This window comes from Melospiza melodia, chromosome 5 (genome assembly GCF_035770615.1).
Source record: "Melospiza melodia melodia isolate bMelMel2 chromosome 5, bMelMel2.pri, whole genome shotgun sequence".
NCBI classification, from domain to species: Eukaryota; Metazoa; Chordata; class Aves; order Passeriformes; family Passerellidae; genus Melospiza; species Melospiza melodia.
In genome coordinates this window covers 89,729,321-89,754,239 of record NC_086198.1, presented here as the reverse complement: position 1 = coordinate 89,754,239, position 24,919 = coordinate 89,729,321, and the positions used below count along the sequence as shown (strand labels likewise).

Sequence of the window (24,919 nt, the reverse complement as noted above, 5' to 3'; positions counted from 1 at the left end):
CAGGGCACACTCCAGGCACAGCCCAGGAGTGCTTCTAGGATGGAGCACCCCGTGTGTGCTCTCAGATATTGCTCAGTGACATTTTAATTGGCTCTGCTCAGTGGGGCATTTCCATTTTCCACTTTGCTTCATGGAAGGAGGTTTGGGCAGCCGCTGTGTGACTGCTCCAAGGATGGATCCAGGCATTTGGGGGGACTCAAACAGGAAAATGGTGCTGGGAGAATGAGGGGAGACTTGGGTCTGCTGGGTTACAGGTGTTAAAGGAGGACAGTGAAAGAAATACAGAATCATGGGCTGGTTTGGGTTAGAAGGGACCATGAAGATCATCCAGGGACACCTCCCACTGTCCCAGGGTGCTCCAAGCCCCGATGTCCAGCCTGGCCTTGGACACTTGAAGAACACAGGGGCAGCCACAGCTGCTCTGGGCACCCTGTGCCAGGGCTTCCCTCCTCAGTGCTCCCCCCATGCTGTATCCCTGTATCCCACTGTCCCTGTGCCCTGTGATGCCAGACCAGTGCAGCCCATGGACCTGCAGAGAGAGTCAGGAGGACACTTCCAGTAGGCCCCAAACTGCAACTGGTGTCACTGGTGTGGGTCCAGTGTGAGCCCCAGGAGAGTGAAAACCCAGCTCGATCTCCAGAGTCTTTATTCAACACCGAGTCATAAAATAGCTCTTTACACGCTTGGCTGGGGGTCGTTTCTCTGTAATTCTTTAAATACACATTGTTTACACTTGCCAAAGTTTCAAAGCAACAACATCAAAGTGCGTCTACAGGTGAGAGTTCCAACCAAAGTGCTAAACCCGCGGGCTGCCGGCCGGAGCTGGCCCTGCTGCCCAGCCCTGCCCTGCCCTGGCACAGCTCCCACCACGCCCGGGTTAGCATCCAGGGACCACGGGGTGGGGGCAGCAAGGGATGTTTGGTTCTCCAGACACTGGCACATCGCTGCAGAAAGACTAAAATAGACCTAAATTTATAGAGAGTTAAAAAAATAACTTGGGAGGGAGGCCAGGGGAAGCTCTGGGGAGGGGAGGTCGCTGTACACTGCTGCCGTCCAGGGCTGTAGGGAATGATTCCAGTTCCTGAATTCTATAGCTCTGTTCTCTGCACTGATTATCTCCTCTGATTATCTCAAAGCAACTGTGCATCACCCCCTCGCTTCCCACAAACTGCCCCACACCATTGCACCCACTTGTCCCCGGCCCCAACCTGCCTCGTTGGCCTCCATGGGCTCAATCCCGAGGCTGCATTAGAAAATCCCTTTTTTTCCTTGCTTTTGGGCAGTTTTCCCTCCTTGCTGCTGCAGCAGCTTTCCCTCAGTGCTCTCCCACCCTCCCCAGGGATTATTTTGCCTCCCACTGATTGGGGAAGGTCCATCACCGCCTCACAATACCCTGTAATGCTTCACAAGAAACCATCTCTGCTTCCCAGCATCTCCCTGCTCCCTGGGATTTGTTCCCTTTTAAAGCACTTTCTCATTTGGCACCAATTCCCAAATGCTTTTGCTCCACCCCAACCTGCTGTTTGTCACCCCAAAATGAGGCTGAAGCAATGCTCCAGCTCCTGGGCTGGGGCGTCCCCTAAAAGCTGAAGGAAAACATCTGTTAACCACTTCAGGAGCCATTACCAACACTTCTCCTGTTTTGTTTTTGTTCTGTTTTCCCTAAATCCAGGCTCTTCTGGGGGATCCAGACAAGGGAAGTTTAAAATCCTGGTGGGCCAGAGCCAGCCTGGGGGTCCCTTTTCCCCCATTCCCTGACACCCTGGAGCCCCAAGGCACAGGGACAAGGCAGGGGAGGCCCCTGGTCCCCAGAGCATCCCTGCGGCTGGGAGTGATGGGAACGAGTGAAATCCAACCCAGGGGGACACAAACCCAGGGATTTGGGGTGGCTTTGGCCCCCGAGCTGCCTTTGGTGATGTTGTTCCTCCTGAAATCCCTGACCAGCGCTCAAATTCAGGGGAAGGGGAATGCTGGCAATGTCAGCCATGGGGAAACTTTGGGAAAACCATTAGAAAAGGAATAAATCTCCCCAGAACTGGTCCTGCAGGAGCCAGGCTCAGAACCACAGTCCATCCAGCTCCTGCCAGCTCTGGCCATGGCTGTGACCCCAATCCTGTCCCCAGATCCCTGGATTTCACTGGGATTGTCATCACAGAGCCCCTCTGGCTCTTCTCAGGGGCTGAGCTGAACGTGCTGTGTGCCTTGAAGGCTTTCCCAGGAAATTCGGCATTTCTGGTGTTCCCATCACTTCCAGAGGAAATGGGGCTGAGGCTCCGGTGAATCCAGGGGTGAATCCAGGGTGAATCCAGGGTGAATCCAGGGCTGAATCCAGGGTTGAATCCAGGGTGAATCCAGGACCAGGGCCAGCATGGCCAGAGCCCCCCGCAAGGAACCCTGCGGGACAGGGCAGGGGAAGCAGCAGGGGCAGGATCCGTCTGACATTTCAGAGCTGTTAATGAGCTCGTTAACAAGCTGGGCAATTAGGAGCCACCAGGAGGGCCCTCCTTCCCACCGCTCCCGTCACTGTGCCAGCCGCCTTCATCCCCAGCCCACGAGGAGGAGGAGGAGGAAGGGATCCACTCGAGCCCAAGTAAAACAGGGAGAAACCCCCACTTTCCATCTTCTCATCCTTGAACCCGCTCAAGGTCTCGTGTCATCCGAGGATTTGTGTAAAAACGTGGCTTTGCTGAGCTGGGTTGTTCGGGAATGCCCCGAGCAGAGGTGAGGGTTTGATCTGCTCCTGGGGATGGATCCACCAGGAATCCAGGAGAGACTCCTGGGGATGGATGGATGCACCAGGAATCCAGGAGAGCTCCTGGGGATGGATCCACCAGGAATCCAGGAGAGCTCCTGGGGATGGATCCACCAGGAATCCAGGAGAGACTCCTGGGAATGGATGCACCAGGAATCCAGGAGAGCTCCTGGGGATGCACAAAGGATCCAGGAGATGTTCCTGGGGATGGATGGATGCACCAGGAATCCAGGAGAGCTCCTGGGGATGCACCAGGAATCCAGGAGATGCTCCTGGGGATGGATGCACCAGGAATCCAGGAGAGCTCCTGGGGATGGATGCATCAGGAATCCAGGAGATGCTCCTGGGGATGGATCCACCAGGAATCCAGGAGTGCTCCTGGGGATGGATGCACCAGGAATCCAGGAGAGCTCCTGGGGATGGATGGATGCACCAGGAATCCATGAGAGGCTCCTGGGGATGGATGCACCAGGAATCCAGGAGAGGCTCCTGGGGATGGATGCACCAAGGATCCAGGAGAGGCTCCTGCCATGCCTCCAAAGCCCCGTGGGCAGCGCAGGGATGGGGATGTCACAGGGTCACCAATGCCACCACACACACAGCCACTGACCCCTTCTTCTGGCACAGAAGGTTTCTCTGAGAGTCTTCACAGCTCCCCTCTCTCCGTCTCCTCATCCTCGCCCTCCCAGGAGCCAGGAGAGGCTCCAGGCACACCAGAGCAGCCACCTCCAGGCTTGGGCACCCCTCTGGGCCATGAGAGTCTTTAAGCATAGAGTGTATAAACATGCTGAGTATATAATTTTCCTTTAAAATTTTTTTTCCTTCTTCTCTTTATAGAAATAAATAGGTACTTTGTTTTGTTTTTAAGGGAATTCCACGAGTCCCTGTGCTGTGGTGCTGCCATCTCCACTGGGCCATGCTCCTGCCCCTGGGGGTTGTAGCTCTGCTGGGTGGTTTTTGCTGGTTGGAGCACCCCTTGCCCCGGGGTTAGGAGTGTGCCAGGCTCCCTGGGGTGGAGGTAAACCCATGGTGGGCATGGCAGGGAGCTGGGAGCTCATCCGTAGGATCTGGGGGGACAGCAGCATCTCACAGGTGTTTTTGGGCTCCCACATTTTGTGCATTCAGGAACAGCCTTCTCCTGGAAAGCTGCATAGGAGGGGGAGCAGGGCTGATTCCCACGGGGCTGTGGCCATAAAACCCCATCCTGCTTCAGAGCAGAGAGCACAGGTGGGATGGAGGGAGGCTGAAGGGTCTTGAGCTGCCTCCAGCCCCACCAGCCTCGGTGATTCGGGGTGATTCTCCTTGCTCTGGGGATCCCCACGGGCTGTGTGGCAGCCCCAGCTGAGGTCAGCAGCTCTTGTGCCATGGCTGAGGGACGTGGTGCTGGATCTGCAGCCAGTGCCTCCTGGGGGATGCTCCATGTGAGGGCTGGCCAGGGGACAGGCTCTGGGAGTGTCCCCTCCCAGCCACGCTGGCCAGCAGGCACCAAAACCTGCAGGGCTGGTCCAGAGAAGAGGGAAAAGCCCCAGATCCACTGTCCCAGTCTCTTCTCTGCTCAGCCCAAGGACAGGGGCTGGGGCTGTGGGTAAGGCTGGGCTGTCCCCACTGCTGGCAGTGCTCTGGTGGTGTCCCCAGCCCCAGGGCCACCTCCTGGTACCTTCTCCCCAGGGTGGGGCATGGAGATGCCTGACCCTGCTGGATGCCTTTCCAAAGCCTTTTCCCATGGAAAAAGGATATTTTGGGGGTGATGATGATGTCCTTGCAGGCTGAGGGCACTCAGAAGAAAAATCAGAATTAGAAAATGGTGGCTGTAGGTAAGGATCAGCCAGGGCTGTTGGTTGGTGCTTTTCCCAGGATCATTTCAGGATATTCTGGCCAGGGTTTCTCCTTCAGGCTGCTGGGGAAGGCAAACATGGGTGTCCTGTGACAGTCCCTCTCTCCACATGGGACCCTGACCCCAAATGGGAGTCTGGGTGTGGGACAGGAGTGTGACCCGTGTTTCCTGGTGGATGAGGATCTGGAGATGGTTTATTGCCTTGGCAGGAGGGTTTGGAGGAGAGGAGGTGAGGCTGGAGCCCTCTGGAGGAGCACCCATCTCTCCTGTGCCCTGTGGCTGCCCGAGGTGCAGCTCTGCTCCTGGCCTTGTGCTCTGCTGGCTCCTGGGAGCATTTCCTGGGTTCAGGTGCCCCTGTGCCAAATCCCAAAGGAAAAGGAGCAGAAACCCTGGGGAATGCTGGGGGAGGAGCAGCCCCTTCCCAGCCCAGGTCCAGCACCCGGGGCTGCAGTGGCCAGCCCAGCCCCAGAATGGGGTCAGGGATCCCCAAAGCAGAGTTCAGCAGAAAAGCCGTCCCCAAACACGGATCCTTGGTGAGGAGCAGCTGCAGGGCTGCAAAACCATCCTCCTCCTGGCAAAGAGCACGGCCCTGGCTCTGGGGACAGCCAAAACTTGTCCTTGAGTAGCACCTTGTCACCCGGGGTGGCCCCAAAGGCTGCGAGTTTGGGGTTCCTGGTGCCCGATCGGGGGTCCCCGTCCGGCCCCTCGGGGCTCTGGGCAGAGCAGGGAATGTGCTTTGGGCTCCCTGAAGGGCTAACAGCCTCCTTCCACCTTGATGTGTAAGATCTTGGAGAAGCCGGGCCTTTTCCTCAGGGCCTGCAACAGGAGGAGCACACAGAGGGGTTGGGGGGAGGCAACAGAGCCACTGATCCATGGGGAGGGGAAAGGAACACCCCAAATCCTGCCCAAATCCTGCCATGGGGTGAGGGAGAGACAGGGGAATGCCCCAAATCCTGCCCAAATCCTGCCATGGGGTGAGGGAGGGACAGGGGAATGCCCCAAATCCTGCCATGGGGTGAGGGAAGGGAAAGGAACCCCCCAAATCCTGTCATGGGGTGAGGGAAGGGAAAGGAACCCCTCAAATCCTGCCATGGGGTGAGGGAGGGAAAGGAACCCCCCAAATCCTGCCATGGGGTGAGGGAGGGAAAAGGGAGAATGCCCCAAATTCTCCATGAATTTGCCAATTCTCCAAAATTGCCATGGGGAAGAAAGGGGCAAGGGAAGAACAGAAGAATCCCTGCCATGGGAAGGACACAGAACAAGGGAAGGAGAGAGAGGAACACCTCAAATCCCTGCCATGGGAAGGGCATGGGGTGAGGGAGGGAGAAGGGAATCTCTGCCTTGGGAAGGAAAGAGGGGAGGGAGGGAGAGGGGGGACATTTCTGCCCCTGCCTTGGGCAGGACACAGGGCTGGTGCCACCCTGAGAGCTGGGACTGGGCTCCTTTACCTGCAGTTTGTTCACCATCTCCTCAAACATCTTCCTGGCCTCGGGGCTGTGGGGCTCCTTGAAGTAGTCCACAATGCCCACCTGCACCACGATGGACTTGAGGTTCCTGCACACACCTGGGGGCACAGACAGCACCTGGATCTCCTCACCTGGGCCAGCAGGGAGCCCAGATCCCCCCCCTGTGTGTGGGGACTACTCTCCCTGAGGATGGAGGAGGCCTGGCCAGGGTCTGTGCAGGGGGACCATGGGCTGTGAGATGGTCCCTGGCTGCCCTGCCCTGTCACTGTGATATTTTTTGAAAAATCTTCTTTGCCCAGGATTTTTCTCCTGAGAAGCTGAGAGGCCTCAGAAAATAAATGTAAACAAAAATTATGTGATTGCTTGGAAGGTGCTCTAGAGGTTGCTCACCAACAGGTGCATCTTTGATTGGTTCCATGTAACTTGTTTTTAATTAATGACCAATCCCAGTCCAGTCAGTTTTATTATTCATTCTTTTCTAGCCTTCTGATGTATCCTTTCTATTTCTTTAGTATATTTTCATAAATATAATATACAATATTATAATATACTATAATATAATATACTATATTATACTATACTATAATATAATAATATATAATAATATATAATAATATATATAAGATATAACATTATATATATCATATCATATCATATCATATCATATCATATCATATCATATCATAATAAATCAGCCTTCTGAGGACATGGAGTCAAATTCTCATCTCTCACCTCATCCTGAGGATCTCACACCACCACACCATCCCAAACTGGTGTCCTCCCTCTCCCCTGGGCATCCCTGTCTCTGCCACCCACAGGGATCCCAGCCATGGCCACCCAAGCTGTGACCACCAGGACAGGCCCTCCTGGGGTTCTGCACCTCCTGGCCTGGCCAATGCCTTCAGGTGTGTCACAAACATCAAGGACTGGTTACCCTGGGGCCATGGAGGGAGCATCTCGATCCTCCCCGTGGCCCAAGGCAAGATCAGCTCTTCCTGGCCCATCCCTGGTGGGGGATGCTGGATGCCCAGAGAGCTCCCAGCAGGTCCCAGTGCCAGCAGCTGCCGTGGGTGGATCTGGTGCCAGGCCACGCCCTGGCAGTGCTACTCACTGTTGAAGTGCAGCAGGGCCTTGGGGGTCACCGGCGTGGAGGTGAGCACCAGCATCTCCAGCCCCTTGAGCCCCTCCCGGCACACCTCAGCTGCCACCTCCTGGTTGATCTCGGCCACGTGGTCCAGCTCCAGCACCTGCAGCCTCATGCAGTTCCGGGCTGGGGACACACACAGCCATCATCAGCACCACGGGGAGGGAGCAGGACAGCCCAGGGACAGGGGCACCAGGAGCACCCATGAAGCTTGGGATGGGTGGGCTTCTGCACAGGGACCCCAGGAGCACCTCCCTGCCCTGTCCCTTCAGAGCAGGAGGGGGTGGTGCCCGGGGAGGGTTGGAGTCCCCACTCTTGGAGGTGCCCAGGGAATGCCTGGAGGTGCCCTTGGCTGGTGACAGGGTGGGTATTGGGCATGGGGCGGGTTGGTGATCCCAGAGACCCTTCCCAAGCCCAGTGACCCATTGTGTGACCCATGATCCTGAGTGCTGGGCTGGGGCAAGGTGGACATTGGGCACAGGGTGGGTTGGTGGCCCTTGGATCCCCCCCAAGCCCAGTGACGCACTGTGTGACCCATGATCCCAAGTGCTGGTGTGGGGACAGGCTGGGCATGGGGCACAGGGTGTGTTGATGACCCCAGAGCCCCCCCCAGCCCAGTGACCCATGATGGCAGCAGTGCCTACTGACCCATGCCCCCAGTGCCCCTCCCCAGCCCAGTGACCCACAGTCCCACCACTCCTACCTAGGGATGCCAGGCCCTGCAGGCCGCAGCCGGCGCCGCCGACGCCGAGCGCGCGCAGGTGGGGCCAGCAGCGCCCGATCATCTGCAGGCAGCGGTTGCTGAAGCGGGTGGGCTGCTGGCTGGGGACACAGGGACAACATCTGAGGTGGCACGGCCACCCACCCACACCCCCAGGCACTGCCCAGAGGGGCTGCACCCGGAGCTCACCCACCCCAGCACCCGGGGGTCACCCTGGGTGTCCCCACATGGGCACTGCCACGGGGACAGGGCAGCTCCATGTGCCCAGCACCCAAACCTTGCCCAGAGCAGCTGTAGCTGCCCCTGGAGCCCTGGCAGTGCCCAGGCCAGGCTGGAGTGGCTTGGGGCACCCTGGGACAGGGGGAGGTGTCCCTGCCATGGCAGGGGTGGCACTGGACAGTGTTTAAGGTTTCGTCCAACCCAAACCATTCCAGGGTTCTGTGATTCCACCTTGCTGCTGCTGCTGAGCAGGGAGAGCTCAGCCAGCCTTTGATGCTCAGTGCCACCTCCCAAACCCAGCACAGATCCCTCTCATCTGGATGTCAGCAGCCTCCCTGGAACATTCCAGCTCAGCAGGCTGGTGCAGACACCCAGCACTCCCAGTTTGCACAGAGAGGGGTGGGCTGAGCTCCTGAACCACGGGCTGGGCTCCAGGTCTGCTGCTTATCCCATGGAGATCCCCCCTTGGCAAATCAGGTTCTGGCACCCAAATCCTTTCCAGCTCAGTGGTGCCCCTCACACTCAGCATGGCCTCCCCCAACCCAATTCCAGCCCTGGCAGTGTCCCAGGCCAGGTTGGACAGGGCTGGGAGCAGCCTGGAACAGTGGGAGGTGTCCCTGCCATGGCAGGGGTGGCCCAGGGTGTGTCCCTCCCCACCCAGCCCATTCCCAGGCCTTACCAGGGATGCAGAGGTGCGACCTGCAGGGAGATGATGTCCCTGCAGCCTGCTCCCAGGGCCCAGATCACCTCATGGCCCACGGGGTCCGTGGAGCTCCTAAAACAACACAGGGGACACATGATGGCCTCAGGAGCAACAGTGCCACCCTGGGCTGGGGCTGCATCCCCCAGGAGCAGCCAGGGGTACCAGTCTGGGCATTATTTACAGCCCTGGAGCACCCAGGGGTACCAGTCTGGGCATTATTTACAGCCCTGGAGCACCCAGGGGTACCAGTCTGGGCATCATTTACAGCCCTGGAGCACACACAGGTACCATGCTGGTCAGTATTTACAGCCCAGGAGCTGCCCCTGGAGCAGCCAGCCCAGCAGGACCCTGAGCAGGAGGGCTGGAGCATTCCCACCTGGAATGGTGCAGGGCAGGAGAGGGCTGGGGGGGAGAGGAGGAAAGGGAAGTTGAACATGGAAGGTTCTGGAGATGAAGAGGGGGATGAAGGATGAAGGGGAGGTTGAACATGGAAGGTTCTGGAGGTGAAGAGCGGCAGGAGGGAGGAAGAGGAGGTAGAACATGGGAGGTTCTGGAGGTGAGGAGGGGCAGCAGGGATGAAGGGGAGGTTGAACATGGGAGGTGCGGGAGGTGAAGAGGGGGATGAGAGATGAAGGAGAGGTTGAACAGGGAAGGTTCAGCAGATGCACCTCCCACACGCCAAGGTGACAAGTGACTGGCTGAGGCTGCCAGGCCGTGTGTCCCTGCAGGGGACAGAGCCTGTCCCTGTCCCTGCAGTCACACAGCTTTGGTGTCCCTTGCCACCTCCTGGCCAGGATGGGGACAGTGCCAGGGTGGAAGGACACCCCAACCAGGGACATAGGCTGCTCTGTGGCCTCTGTCCCTGCTCTGTGGCTGTGCCACCGTGGCTGTAGGTGGCTCTTGGCCAAATATCTCTGCAGGAGTTTGCTGTGGCTCCTCCTTGGTGTCTTTGGAGGTACCAGGAGAAGCCCCCTGGGTGCTGAGCAGGACAGGGGAGGTGTGGGTTTGTCATGAGCTGGGGGGGAGCCCAGCTCTGGGGAGACGTGCCAGAGAGCACCACCCTGATGCCACCAGCCCAAACAGTCCCCAGGCTGTGCCACCACACCAGGAGCCTCCCAGGGACCGAGGCTGTGCTTCCCAAGTCTCAATGTCCCACTTCAGAACTAAAAATAAGGCTGGGTGTTATCTTGGGTGCCTCACACCTCTGTGCTGGAGCAGGTGCCAAGAGCAGCAGGTTAATCAGAGCGTGAGTCACAGGCACAGCTCAGGATGTGCCAGGAGAGCTCAGGCTCGCTCTGCTGCCCTTGGAACAGCCAAAGGAGCAGCGCTGGAGCCCAACCTGGCAGCTCTGGGCTCTCTCCTGTCTCGTGGTGTGGGTCAGAGCCGGCTCTGGGCTGCTGGGGGTCACGCCAGGGGAGTGGCTGGATGTGCTTTCCCACTGGAGGATTCTCTGTCCTGGCTGCATGAGGAACAGACACCGAGGCTGAGGTGGTTGTCTGCAGGTGCAGCAGAGCCAGGATCAGCCTCTGGAGGGTGGAGGGAAGGCCAATCCTGTCTCCACAGGTGGCCAAAACCAAAGAGTGGCCAGTGATGCCCTCCAGGACCTGTGACCTCCTCCAGGGTCACCATGTCTTGTGTCCTTGACCTCAGGCAGGGTGTCCAAGCTGAATCTCAGCTCTCCCTTGGCAGAGCTGTTCCTCCCTCCCAGGAGAGAGGGACCTCTTCTCTCCACTAGGATCCTTCATCAGGGGTGACAGCCAGCTGGGATCTCACTGGGCACCTCCTCCTCACCCTTCTCTGCCACAACATGCTGCCTCCTTGCCAAGACCCTAGTCATGCCTCCAGCCAGGAAGAGATCAGTAAGGAGAGGGTGGGAATGGAGCTGGAAGTGAAACACCTGCATGGGAGCAGCCTGGAAGGGATGGGAGCTGCAGGGACAGCTGACACTGGGGACACTGGGGACACTGGGGCTGCCATGGACAGGCAGGTCCTTTGCCCCTGGGCAGGTGGGCCATGCTCTGCCAGGGAAGGGGGGTGATCTCAGCACGCTCCATTGGTGTCCCCAGCCCTGTCCCCATGCTCTGCCAGGGAATGGGGGTGATCTCAGCACACTCCATTGGTGTCCCCAGCCCTGTCCCCATGCTCTGCCAGGGAATGGGGGTGATCTCAGCCCTGTCCCTGCGGTGTCCCCAGCCCTGTCCCAGCCTTGTCCCCTGGTGTCCCCAGCCCCATCCCACACTGTGGTGGCACTGAGGCCACGCTCATCGGTGAGTGACGACCTGCAGGGCGCGGCAGTAGCAGCGCTGTCCCCTGGTGCCCCCATCCCCGTCCCCATGGTGTCCCCAGCCCTGTCCCACGCTGTGGTGGCCCTGGGGCCATGCTCACCGGTAGGTGACAGCCTGCAGGGCCCGGCAGTAGCAGCTGGCCAGCCAGAGCGAGCGGTCGGTCAGCACGTTGGGGCAGTGCGAGATGCGCAGGATCAGCAGGTTGCTGCCCGTGGCCTTGAGCAGCGACTCCAGCCCCGCTTCCAGGCAGCCCCTGCCAGCACAGAGCCAGCATCAGGAGCCCTGCCCACCCTCCTGTGACCGGCCCAGGAGGGGGACACGGCCCACGGGCACTCCTGGCTCCAGGACACCCAATCCCGCAGCGGATTTGTCGTGGAAATGTTGGGGCTCAGGGAGCAGCCCTAAGGAGCGGCAGCTCTGGCTGTGGGAGGGGGACACGGGGACAGGGAACATGGGGACAGGGGGACACAGGGACTCACCGTGTGCTCTTCATGTAATCCTCCTTGCTCTCCTTCTTGCCCCGCTGTCGCGGCTTCAGGTTTTGGAGGGTGAGGGAATGCATCTGGGTGCACCACTGGGACAGCATGGCCAGGAACTGGGGCACAGGGTGGCAGTCACTGCCAGGGACACCCCAGCACATCCCACACCACCCACCCTGGCTGTGCACACATGTGGCAGAAACAGGTGGAGGTGTACACACGAGGCCATGGCAGAACATGTGCCACGAATTCATGGGTGTGACCACAAACTCATGGGTGTGATCACAAATTCATGGGCGTGACCACAAACTCATGGGCGTGACCACAAAAGCACATGCAAACCTGTGCTGGTGTGAGCTCCTGTCCTCCAGCATTCACCTGCAACACCTCCACCACTGGAGCAAGCACCCACCTGTGTCCCCCATGACCACAATGGCACAACCATCCCGGCCACCAGGGAGATGCTCACCCAGCTCTACCCTTCTGGAAGAAAGGCCGTGTCACCCCCTCCCCAGTACCTTGGAGGAGACCCTGGCGTTCTCCAGCAGCACCCGTGTCCACACGGCCGGGTGCCGGGCCACGAACTTCCAGTCCTTGCACACCTCGGCCGCGCGCAGCAGCGTCTTGGTGTCCAGGTAGGTGAAGATGCAGAAGAGAGCCGCCCTCATCTTGAGGATCTCGGGGCTGATCACCTCGCTGCAGTGGCCCGGGCTGCCCCGCTCCAGCCGGCACACCTTGCCCCCGGCACCCTCGGGCCTGCCCGTGGGACACACGGCATCCGTGGCCACTGGGGAGAGCAGCAGGTGAGGGAAGTTCCATCCTCGGGTGAGGGAAGCTCCATCCCCAAGTGAGGGAAACTCCATCCCTGGGTGAGGGAAGCTCCATCCCCGTCCCACGGCTTCCAGCTACCCCGGCCTTCACCTCCCGGCCCCAAGAACCCTCAGCACTCTCACCCTTCACCTCCCAGCCCCAAAGACCCTCAGTGCTCTCACTCCCTTCCCCTCCCAGACCCAAAGACCCTCAGTGCTCTCACTCCCTTCCCCTCCCAGCCTCAAAGACCCTCAGTGCCCTGACCCCCTTCACCTCCCGGCCCCAAGAACCCTCAGTGCTCTCACTCCCTTCACCTCCCAGCCCCAAAGACCCTCAGTGCTCTCACTCCCTTCCCCTCCCAGCCCCAAAGACCCTCAGTGCTCTCACTCCCTTCACCTCCCAGCCCCAAAGACCCTCAGTGCCCTGACCCCCTTCACCTCCCAGCCCCAAAGACCCTCAGTGCTCTCACTCCCTTCACCTCCCGGCCCCAAGAACCCTCAGTGCTCTCACTCCCTTCACCTCCCGGCCCCAAGAACCCTCAGTGCTCTCACTCCCTTCCCCTCCCAGACCCAAAGACCCTCAGTGCCCTCACCCCCTTCACCTCCCGGCCCCAGGGCCCGCTGCTCTCTCACCGGTCAGGCGGCAGCCTCCGGGCGGTCGGGCCGCGGCGGATCCCGGTCCCTCGGGCTCCCAGGCCTCAGCCTCGGACTCGGTGGTGCGGGAGCCCACGTCGGACACGTCGCCCTCCTCGCCCTCGGTGCTGTTGCGGTAGGGCCGGCGGTGCCAGTTCTGGATGGCCTGGCGCCGCAGCCCCGAGCCCCGCGCCTCCCGGGCCGGGTACGGAGGGCCCTCGGCCGTGTCATCCGTGGGACACGGCTCTGCACTGTCACTGTCGTAGCAGCCCGAGCTCTGCGACACCGCCTTGGCCCGGCTCGAGGCCCTGCGGACGGGATTGTTGTGCGGTGATGTCAGGGTTTGCCTCAGACACCCCGGGTTTCTCCCTGAAGATTCCTTCCCCAGGTGCGTCAATCATCCCTCCTTTCCCCTCCCTGACCCCTGCCCAGCACTGTTTGTCAATCCTGGCATTCCAAAGTGACTGGCAGAATTCAAAAGATACCCCCTACCCCTGGGGGGCATTGGACAATCCAGGTGTCCTTTGTCCCTTTGTCCCTCCCCTCTTGTACCTGCTTGGTGGCTCCCTACCCCTTCCCTGCCCCTCTCCCCGGGGTTAAAAGGAACAGCAACCACGGGGTCAGGGAGTTCTGTTGGAGCTGTTGCTGGATTCAGAGGCCTGTGGGCCAGAATAAAGCTCTGGATCCAAACCCTCCATCAGAATCCACTCCTTTCCTTCACCATCACCTTAAAGCTTCTCCACAGAGGGAAACCTGAGCTCCTGCAAGCCTGGACTTGTCTCTAACACCCAGCTGGCCAAAAGTGTCTCTGGGGTGAAACACCACACACCCAGCCGGCCAAAAGTGTCTGTGGGGTGAAACACCACACACCCAGCCGGCCAAAAGTGTCTGTGGGGTGAAACACCACACACCCAGCCAGCCAAAAGTGTCTCTGGGGTGAAACACCACACACCCAGCCAGCCAAAAGTGTCTCTGGGGTAAAAGCACTGCAGTGCTGCTATTTGGTCAAGCAGCAATGGCCAGACAAGCTCAGGCACATCCTGTCCGGCTATATTGGCAATTATTCCAGCAGGGGATGTCCCAGCACAGTGCTCGCCGGGCGTGCACCCCCTTCCCACCATCCTGTTAAAATCCCGCTAAAATCCCGTTAAAATCCCGGAGGACAGAGCTGGCACTCACCCGGTGCTGGAGGAGGAGCGCTGGTTGGCCACGCCGCCGTAGGGACCGTGCACGGCCACCGCCGAGCCCGGGTGCCGCTCTCTCTGCGGGGACAGGGGACAAGAGGGGACAACGTGGCACATCCCAGTGAGGGAGGGTACCCCGCTCACCCACCGGTGCCAGCTGCCTTTGGGGGCCCCTCCTCACCCAGCGGCCCCTCCAGCACTGCCCAGCGCCACGGGAACACCGACCGACCCATGGAGGAACAGCTTCTCTTTGGGGCCCCCAGGATTATCCATTCCCCACGGGAAGGGGATGGGGTCCCTGCAGAGCCCTGCTTGGCCCCTGGCACGGGTGACCCAGGGGTGCACTCCTGAGGCCAAGGTTGCTTATGGAAGCCCAGGGCACATTCCCGAAGCAGAGGGTGAATTCCCGAAGGTCCCGGGTGCATTTCCGAAGCCCTCACGTGAATTCCCCAAGTCCCCGGGCGCATTCCCGAAGCAGAGGGTGAATTTCCAATGCAGACGGTGAATTCCCGAATCCCCCGGGCACATCCCCGAATCCCGGGCGCTTTCCCGATGCCCTGGGCGCGCTCACGAAGCCCCCGGCTCACTCCCGGAGTCCCGGGCTCATTCCCGAATACCCCGGGCACATTCCCGAATCCCCCGGGCACATTCCCGAATCCCTCAGGCACATTCCCGAATCCCCCGGGTGCACTCCCGAATCCCTCAGGCACATTCCCGAACCCCCCGGACTCATTCCCGAATCCCCCGGGCGCATTCCCGAATCTCCCGGGCGCATTCCCGAATCCCCCGAGCACGCTCCCGAATCCCCCGGGCGCGCTCCCGTGGCCGTGCCGTGCCTGTGCCCGCAGAGGTCCCGCTCGGGCGATGGCCTTGCTGGCCGGGGTGCCGCAGCGGCCCAGGCTGCCATTGGGGGTGGTGCCGCAGCTGCTGCTGATGATCTGCAGCTGCTTCTCGGCGCGGTCGGCGCGGTCCAGCAGCTCCTCGATGAAGTGCTGCAGCCGCACCTTGGCGTTGGCCTCCCGCGCCGCCGTCTCCTTCAGGAACTGATCGATCTGCAGCACCTCCCTGGCACGGGGACCATCGGTGACACCGGGGCTGCCCACGGGTCCCCGCAGCTCCATCCCCACCCTGCTCAGCGCCTCCAGCCCTGTGTGCAGCTGGGACACACCTGGGCACACCTGGGCACACCTGAGCACACCTGAGCACACCTGGGCTGTTCCATCCCCACCCCGCTCAGTCCCTCCAGCCCTGTATGCAGCTGGGACACACCTGAGCACACCTGGGCACACCTGAGCACACCTGGGCACACCTGGGCTGTTCCATCCCCAGCCTGGTCTGGGTCTGTGCCAGCCCTGGGATGGGCTGGGGCAGGACAGGGATGAAGGGATGCTCCCATCATGCAGGGGGATGTTGTTGTTCTAGGGGCGAGGTGACATCCCCATCCTCATCCATCACCCCCAGGACTGGAATCAGGCTCCTGAGCACGATGGAAGAGGATGATGATGGTGTGGCAGGGTGAGGGAGGAGGATGGCAGTGACACCCTTAAACCCTGCTCAGCCCGGTGGTTGCAGGGCCCCGGCTCCCTCATTAACACATTAATTAGCAGGTACTCGGGAGCTCTGAGCCTGCAGCAGTGCTGTTTGCCCCAAAATGTGTGACAGCAGCTCTGTGACCCCAGCTGACCCCACCCTGCACAAACACCCACTGTCCCCATCTGCTCCCCAAAAACCAGGGAGGCACATGAGGGCACAGACACACCAGTGAGGCACAGACACCCTCTGTCCTCATCTGCTCCCCAAACACCAGGGGGGCTCATGGGGACACGGGCACAGACACACCAGTGAGGCACAAACCCCCACTGTCCTCATCTGCTCCCCAAACACCAGGGAAGCACACAGGAGCACGGGCACAGACACACCAGTGAGGCACAAACCCCCACTGTCCTCATCTGCTCCCCAAACACCAGGGAAGCACACAGGAGCACGGGCACAGACACACCAGTGAGGCCACACAGCCCAAACACACGTGGCCACCACAGTCCTGCACATGGATGTGCTCCAGGAACAGCCAGATGTGCACCTGGTACACACAACACACACACACAACACACATGGATAGGCACATGCACAGACACAGACAGGGACACATGGATAGGCACACACACACACAGAGCCCTGTCCTGCACACCTGAGTGCCCCACACAGCCCCAGGAGAGCACAGATCCAGCACTCAGCATGGCACACACAGACACACACACACAGAGCCAGGCAGCATGGGGAGGGTGGGCAGGCCCTGGCACGGGGTGCCCAGATTTGCTGTTGCTGCCCCTGGATCCCTGGCAGTGCCCAAGGCCAGGCTGGACACTGGGGCTGGGAGCACCTGGGACAGTGGGAGGTGTCCCTGCCATGGCAGGGGTGGCACTGGGTGGGCTCTGAGGTCCCTTCCCACCCAACCATCCCACGAGCACCCACATGAACATACCCCAGGCACAGCTGCTCACACCTGCACAGCTGGTGATGCACACACACACCCACAGCATCCAGGAAGCCCCGAAGAGGCACAAACCCAGCTTTGCACACCTGTCTGGGGCACACCTGGCCTTGGACAGGCCCACTTAGACACACCAACCTGAGCACAGAAACCCAAGCACACACCTGACCTCAGACAGGCACACCTGGGCACACCAACCTGAGCACAGAAACCCAAGCACACACCTGACCTCAGACACCTGACCAGGCACACCTAGCTCACACTTGAGCACAGAAACCCAAGCACACACCTGACCAGGCACACCAACCTGGGCACAGAAACCCAAGCACACACCTGGCCTTGGACAGGCACACCTGGGCACACCTGAGCACAGAAACTCAAGCACACACACCTGACCAGGCACACCTAGCTCATACCTGGGCACAGAAACCCAAGCACTCAGCTGGCCTCGGACACCTGATCACACACAGGTGACCCCAGAGCCCTGCCTGTGCACACCTGGACACCAAACCTGATCACACACAGCTGACCTCGGACACCTGGACACAATGATCTGCCCAGAAGCACGAAGGGAAAGGAGGGGGCAGCTCTTTAGTGACACAATTCCCACTTCTGGCTATCAATTACCAATTAATCACCAATTAATTATCGAATAATTTCTCCTCAACCTGCCGCTTGCAGGCAGAGCCTGGGAGCTCTGGGGGTGCTCTGGGAAGGATCCTGGAAGGGGCCCCAGGGGATTTGGAAGGCAAATGTGGAGCTGGGCAGCAGCTGTAAGGTGATGCTGATGGTTATCACCTGCCTCTCTCTCATTCCCATGGACTGGGTGGAAAAACACTCCTGGCAGAGGAAACGGAGCCCAGAGCCAAAGGTCTCCCAGGAGGACATCGGCTTCATGGTGTCTGGGAGCTGGGAAATGTCCCCACAGTGTTTCCAGGGAAGCCTTTGCTGATTAAAATGATTTCTGATGACTTCCTCGCGTCCAGGAGAAAACCTCCTCCCAACCACCAGCGCTTCCCATGCTCCCCTGCAGCCTCTCAAGGGATTTTGTCCCTTGGGGTAGAGGACTTTGGGGACAGGTGAGGGGCAGGAGGGTTTCTCTGAGGAATGAGAGGTCCAGGAGGTAGTTTTGGGGCATAAACCCAGGGTTATAGGGGGTAACATTGTCAGGTTCCACCAAGAGACATTTGATCCTCTATTTACCCTGTCTAGCTGTCTCCAGGCCCTGCCCCAGAGTCATCCACGCTGGTGTCCTTAATTCCCTCACCACACATCCCCAAGGTGCCCCTGGACAGCACCCACGAGGCAGCCCCCAAAGCCCTCAGTGCCTGTCCCACAGCCATGTCCCCAAACCCCTCAGTGCCTGTCCACTAACCATGCCCCCAAACCTGGAGGTGTCCTCATCCAACCCCAGGGTCACCCCGCTCCTGCACAAGGCAGCCCCCAAACCCCTCAGTACCTGTCCCACAGCTGTGCCCCCAAACCTGGAGGTGTCCTTATCCAGCCCCAGGTCACCCCGCTCCTCACCCAGGCCATCCCCCCACCCTGGGAGCCCTGTTCCTGAGCCAGGTCATTATTTTGGAGTCAAAGTCATTCACAAATGTGCAGAGGATGATGGGATTCAAAGCAATTCCTTCAGGAATCCCAGCAGTGCTCCCAGCCCAGCACAGCCGTGCCTGTCCCCCACAAACTCCTCACTGATTTGGGCCCCTCCAGATTTGCTCCAGCTCCTGATTTGCGAGGTCTGGTTGGTTTGGACAGCACCAAGGGGCAGAATGACCCAGTGCTGGACTGGAGGGAAGCTCAGGAGCAGCCTTGGGGTGGGCAGGGGGTGTTGGGAGGGGAATACAGGGTGAAAATGAGGATGGCAGTGCCACAGGCTGAGCAGCAAATGGACATGGCACTGCTTGGGCTGCCCCACCCTCGCTCTGGGAGAAAAATCTGGAATTTGGCATGGCCATGGCAGGGGTGGGGATTTAAGGTTCCCTCAACCCAAACCAGTGTGTGGCTCGCTGATTCCCAGCCTGGCCATGTCCTGGGAGCACTGGTGGCACTAGGACAGGGCGTGGCTCACCATGACCCAGCCATGGAGGGGCCCAGGTCTGTGTGGGTACTGAGTGGTGGGAGAAGATGCAGAACCTGATAAGGGAGGATGCTGATGGGCATCACCAAAGGGCTGTCCCTGAGCCCTGGCCCTGGGGTGGTGGTACTGGGCTCCTCTGGACTTAGGGAATTGTTTGGATTGGAAGAGACCCCAAAGCTCATCTCATTCCAACCCTACCATGGGCAAGGACAACTTCCACTATTCCCCACTGCTCCAAACCCTGTCCAACCTGGCCTTGAACCCCTCCAGGGATGGGGCAGCCTCAGGTTCTGCGGGACTCTCTGCCAGGCACCCCTTTCCTCCCGCCCCATGTTGGTGACAGGGACAAAGGACTCACTGCTGCTTCCGGGTGAGCTCCTGCTCCTTCTGCACCAGGTCCTGCTTGAGGGAGGCCAGCATCTCCACGCTGACGTCCACCTGGCGGGACAGCTCCGAGGCGCGGTCCTCCAGCTCCTGCTTCTCCCGGCTCAGCCGCAGGCTCTCCTGCTTGGCCTTCTCCAGCTCCGAGCTCTTGCGGTCCAGCTCCACCTGCAGCCGGCCCACCTGCGAGGCGATCTTCTGCTCCACCTCCTCCGTCAGCTTCTCCAGCCTCTTGTCCACCTCCAGCTTCTCGAAGGCGCGGATCTTGAGGCGGGCCAGGCCCTCCTCGTAGGCCGCGTCGGCGGCGGCGGGCGGGCCGGGCGCGGGCGCCACGGCCTTGCCGCGGCTGAAGATCTCGCTCAGCGGGATCTCGATCTCGTGCACATAGCGTGGCGACGACGGCGGCGCCGGCTCCAGCTCGTCGGCGGGGACCAGGTCGCAGGAGAAGCGCTGGTCCTTGCCCTGGAAGGACGTGCTCTCAAAGTAGTCCCTACGGGCGGCCGGGGCCAGCAGGGCCGCGTCGGCGGCCAGCGGGAAGACGGCGGCGTCGCAGATGCTGTTGGTCTTGGAGAGCACGTAGAGGGTCTCGTAGGTGTGGTTGTACTCCAGGTGGGCGCGCAGCGAGGACAGGCTGCGGAAGCGCTTGTGCTCGCCGCAGCGCGGGCAGCGGTAGGGCAGGTCCAGCGAGGCCATCCCGCAGCTCTGCTCCCCGCCGCCGGGGCCCGCTCATGGCCTGGGGCTGCGGGGACACGTGGGGCTGCCAGAGGGACAGGGACGGCGGCTCCGCTGGGACATGGCGTGGAGACAGGGGGATGTGGCAGTCCGAAGGGGGAGTCAGCATCGAGCGGCGCCGGGCGCTGGAAGAGATGGGGGTCAGTCATACTGGGGTGGGTGTCCCTGAAAATCCCTCCTTGGCCCTTCTTCTGGGTGCCCTCTGTGCCTCCATCCCAGCCTCCCGTGTTCCTCCCAGCCATGTGCATCCCTTGAGAGAGCACACGGTGCTAAAGAAGATGCCAAAAATCCCACCTTGGCCCTTGTTCTGGGCGCCCCCTGTGCCTCCATCCCAGCTTCCCATGTTCCTCCCACCCACGTACAGCCCTTGGGAGGGCACATGGTGCTAAAGAGGGTGCAGAGCCCTGGGAATGTGGAGAGTCCTGGGAATGTGCAGAGCCCTTGGGAATGTGCAGAACCCTGGGAATATTCAGAGCCATTGGGAAGCTCCACAACCCTTGTGAAGACCCACACCTTTTGGGAAACTCCACAGCTTTTGGGAATCTCCACAGCTTTTGAGGAACTCCACAGCCCTTTTGGGAAGCTCCACAGCTTTTGAGAAGCTCCACAGCCCTTGGGAAGTTCCACAGCTCCTGGACTGAACGATCTTAGAGTGTTTTCCAACCTGAATGACCCTGTGATTCTACAAAGCCTTGGGAAGATCTGTAATGACTGGGAAGGCCTCCCAGCCCTTGGGAAGGTTCGCAACCATCTAGGGGAGCACAGCCACCAGGAAGGGGCACAGACCATGGGAATCTCGCTCCATCCACCCCCAGCTTGTCACAGGAGGTGACAGGGGTGACCCTTTTGCCCTCTTGCCCAACCACCACCCAACGAGCCCCTGCAGCATCAGGGGTCCCCAAGAGCCAGGACCATCCCTGTGTCCAACACCAGGAGCAGCTGCTGGGATCTCCCTTCTCCAAGAGAAGGCCAATCCACCCTCTCCTGCTGGATCAGCCCATGAAGGCTGAAATGGGATCCATTCCAAGAGCTCTCATCCATCCCTGGGCTGCCCAGGGGACATGGTGGCCTCTCCTGCCTGGTGGGTGAGGGTCCCAGTGGGACCTGGTTCACCCCCCCACTCACAAAATCCTCCACGACATCAGTGGGGAGAACCCCACCCCCGAGAAATGGGATAAACCGTGAAAATCCACCCCAGGAGGTTGCTGAGGTCCCCTCCAGGCTGGAGGGCACAAACACACCTCAGGGCACAACAATTTTCATTCATTTGTCATCCAAACATGAAAACGGTGATGCTTTCACCCCAGAACACCCAGGGCACCTGTGGGTGGGAGTATCCCCTGCTTATCCCTCTGCAACATCCCATACAGGGGGATTTATCCCAGCATCCCATCCCTAAAAGCCCTCAGACCCCCCTGCATCCCACAGCCACCAGCTGGTGAGCCCTGAGCTGGCACAGCACCTCCATCCATCCCTGCTGGTCCCAGGGCAGCATCCCTGGTGGCTCAGCATCCCCTCGGAGGGACAACCAGGCCACGAGGCTGGGAAACCATTTTTCAAGGGAAAAATCAGCAAAGGCGAGAAATCCACACCAGAAATAAACCCGGGCTGAGGCGGGAGGGTGTGTGACCCGCTTGGCTGCGCTTTGGGGCCGTGACCAAACACACCCTCCCGCACCAGCCCCAGCCGGGCAGCACCGGCCCGGCCCGGCCGGAACCCGAACCGCGGCCAGCACAAAGCACGGCCGGACTCTCCAGCCGCTGCCGGGGGATGAGAAAGCGCTTTTCCAGCGCAGGGACGGGGAATCGGGCCGCGCTGCCTCGGGCCTGGGTCCCTGCCCGCCTCTCCCGGGCCACCCGAGCAGCCCCAGCCCGGATTTCCCGGCCCAAATCCACGGCAGGATGGGCCCAGGTGGATCGGGAAGCGCTCCTGGTGCTGGGCAGGTCCTACCCCGGCCGCAAACCTCGCCTGGCTCCCATCTCCACGGCAACAGCCGGGATTTGAGGGGATGTTCGTGCAGTCGTTACCACGCTAAGAAACCCCACGGGCATCCGGAGCCGGGAAACGCCGCCGGGATTGCAGCATCCCCGCTACCTGCCCTCCATCAGGGAGCCTGCCTGCCTTCCTGGGCATTGTTCAACGCTCCTCTGCCCACCCAGCCCCGAAATATCACCGCAGGCAGCTCCCTGCCCGGCTGGAGAGGGAGGGATGGACAGGAGAGGTGTGGGGATACTGCGGGTGGGGGCGATGCCCGGGATGGATGGAGGGTGGGTGATGCCGGGGTGGATGGAGAGCGATGCCGGGATGGATGGGGGGGATGCCGGGGTGGATGGAGGGTGATGCCGAGCTGGAGGGGGATACCGGGATGGATGGATGGAGATGCGGGGCTGGATGGAGGATGCTGCCCGCCCCGCCAGTCCCCATCCTTCCCCGCGCTCCAGCGGGGTGGGAGCACTGTGGTGGCCGAGGACGGCACACAGAGGGCCCGGGGAAGGTGGGCGTGAAAATCCGGATGGTTTCTTTGCCCCCCCAGCCCCCGGAGCAGGGAGCGGCCGGTCCGTCCTCACAGCCTGGCAGCGGCTTTGTCCCCGCCGCGTCCCGCTGCTCCCGGGGGCCCTGGGTGAGGAGCATCCTGGGGACGAGCCGCCGCCTTCCAGGGCACCATCGCCGCTCCATCCCATCCCTTACCGCCCCGTACCTGCTTCTGGCCGCCGAGCTCCGGCGCTGGGCTCCTCCGGCCAGGGCAGCATCCCTCCCGTTCGCCCGCGGGCCGCCCCCGAGCCGGGGGTGCGGGGTGGGGGCCGGAGCCCGCACAGCCGCTCCGCCGCACAAAGGAGGCGGCTCAGGGCTGCGCCGGGGGATGCGGGGCACGGGGGGTGCGGGCACCGGGGTGCGGGGCACCGGGGATGCTCCCCGCGGCCAGCAGCTCCATGCCAGGCAGGCCCCGGGGAAGGAGGGAGGGGGGGAGCGAGGGAGGGAGAGAGGGTGGTGGCTGCGGGGTGGGGGGAGGAGGAGGAGGCGGAGGAGGAGGAGGAGGAGGAAGGCAGGAAGCCGAGGCTGAAGGCCCCGGCGGGGTGCTGGGAGGGTTCTGGGCACCCTGGGGATGGCGGCTCCCCGGGGCGCTGGGGGCTCAGCACGGCGAGCAGGGGAGGATGCAGGGATGGAGGGAGGAGGAGGGCGAGCGCCGGCAGCGCCTCCGCCCCTGCAGCCGGAGCCGGGGCTGCTCGCTGCCGGTTCCTCCCGCACAGCTCCCTCTGCCTGTCTCCCCACGAACACGGCGGGCCCGGCTGCCATGGCAGCCCCGGGCCCGGACCCCCTGTGCCCATCGCCCCTGGCAGCCCCCGGCCCCTGGCAGCCCCCAGCTCGGACTCCCTGTGCCCATCGCCCCTGGCAGCCCCCAGCCCCCTGTGCCCGTCGCCCCTGGCTCAGACCCCCTGTGCCCACTGGCCCTGGCAGCCCCCGGCCGGGATCCCCCTGAGCATCCTTCCGGGATTGCAGTGGCAGGTGTGGGGCCAGCCTGGGCACCTGAGCTGCTCCTGCCCCATCCCGGGCTGAGCACAGGTGCCAAGACACGGCTGGGTCCCAGGACAGTCCCTGATCATCCTGTCTTCATCCCTGGCTTGATCCCCATTGAGTCCCCGAGTATTCTGCCTTGGCCCTGATTGTGTCCCTGAGCTCCCTGGCTTGGTCCCTGCCTCGGTCCTGCTCCAGTCCTTGACACCCTGGCTTGGTCCCTGGCTGGGTCCTGAGCTGGTTCCTGATCATGCTGGATTAATCCCTGCCTTGGTCCTGATTGTGTCCCTGAGCACCCTGCTTTTGTCCCTGCCTTGGTTCTGATTGTGTCCCTGACCATCCTGGCTTGATCCCTGCCTTGGTCCTGGTGCAGTCCCGAGTACCCTGGGCTGGTTCCCAGCTTGCTCCTGTTGGCTCCGAGGCTGCCCTGGTTAATCCCTGCCCTGGTCCTGGCTCAGTCCTGAGCATCCCCTTTTGGCTCCATCCCCAGCTGGTCCCTGAGCACTCTGGTTTAAGCCTGGCTTGATCCTGATCCAGCTCCTGAGCCCCTCAGCCTGGTGCCCGTGCCAAAGGGATCTGGCACTGCCATGTTCCCTCTCTGGGGTGGGCACGGGTTGTGTGTGCAGGGGATGGCAGTGCCAGGCCCAGGGTGGTGCTGACACGGGGGCAGGAGGGTGTCCCCATCCCCTGGGACATGGGGTGCCACCCCTGTCCCCCCTGCATGTGTGCCCACTGCCAGCCCAGCCTGGAGCACCTGCCCCAGAGGCTGTGGGGTGGCTCTGGGTAGGCTGTGGGGTAGCTGTGGGCAGTGTGGGGTGGCTGTGGGCAGTGTGGGGTGGTTCTGGGGTGGCTGTGGCGTGGCTGTGGGGTGGCTATGGAAGCTGTGGGTTGGCTGTGGGGAGACTCTGGGGTGGCTCTGGGGTGTGTGGGGTGTGTGAGGTGGCTGTGGAATGGCTCTGGGGTGTGCCCCATCCCTCCCACCTCCTGGCAGCGCTGCCAGAGGAGCAGAGGGCCAAGGCTGGAGCGCTGCCTCTGCAGAGCTCCAGGCTCCCATCAATTATGGATGGTCTCCTGAGGGGTATTAATCAAGGCCTCGTGCATCATTGATGGCCAGAGGTGCAGGGAGAGCTCGGCTCTGCTGCCCAGCAGGATTCTGCATCCCCAGGGAGTGGCCAGCCCAGCCCTTCCCAAAGGAAACCTGGGCTCCTTATTGACCATAAAGCTGGGCTGTACCCCCAGAAAAGGTTTTCCCGGGCTTCTGGGGACACCTGCACCCCTTGGAGTGGTCCTGGCTCAGGATTGGGCTCCCACACCCTGGGAGGGCTCACCCGAGGGTCACCAGCACCCTTGGGTGCCATGGGGGATTGAGAATTCAGGGACGCATCTGAGGGGAAATTCGAGATTTCCCTCTTATCCAGCTTTCCTCCTGGCCCCTTCCCACATCCCATCTCTGTTACCAACCCCCCATGGCCTGCCCAGCTTCCCACCCC

At 61.2% G+C, this 24,919-nt stretch overlaps 1 protein-coding gene across 1 annotated transcript; it reads right to left on the bottom strand.

Annotated features, from left to right (window-relative positions):
* Window positions 1–629: 629 nt before the first annotated feature.
* Window positions 630–23,093, bottom strand: FBXO41 (F-box protein 41). The gene is made up of 13 exons (XM_063157767.1): window positions 22,615–23,093; window positions 19,162–20,041; window positions 15,066–15,294; window positions 14,225–14,307; window positions 13,046–13,353; window positions 12,122–12,390; window positions 11,604–11,719; window positions 11,225–11,377; window positions 8,816–8,911; window positions 7,900–8,018; window positions 7,164–7,322; window positions 6,035–6,150; window positions 630–5,402 (listed from the first exon to the last, which is right to left on the bottom strand). The coding sequence occupies exons 2-13, from the start codon at window positions 19,875–19,877 to the stop codon at window positions 5,340–5,342; spliced, it is 2,427 nt and encodes an 808-aa protein (XP_063013837.1). The 5' UTR covers window positions 19,878–20,041; window positions 22,615–23,093; the 3' UTR covers window positions 630–5,339.
* Between the last annotated feature and the right edge of the window lie 1,826 nt (window positions 23,094–24,919).

Bases quoted from the DNA above. Each gene is read 5' to 3' on its own strand.
- FBXO41 (XM_063157767.1), bottom strand. From the start codon at position 19,877: ATGGCCTCGCTGGACCTGCCCTACCGCTGCCCGCGCTGCGGCGAGCAC. The intron at 11,720-12,121 runs GTACTGGGGAGG...CCTGTGCCCCAG, and splicing joins ACGCCAGGGTCTCCTCCAAG to TTCCTGGCCATGCTGTCCCA. The intron at 8,912-11,224 runs GTGAGCATGGCC...GTGTTGTTTTAG, and splicing joins CTGCAGGCTGTCACCTACCG to GAGCTCCACGGACCCCGTGG.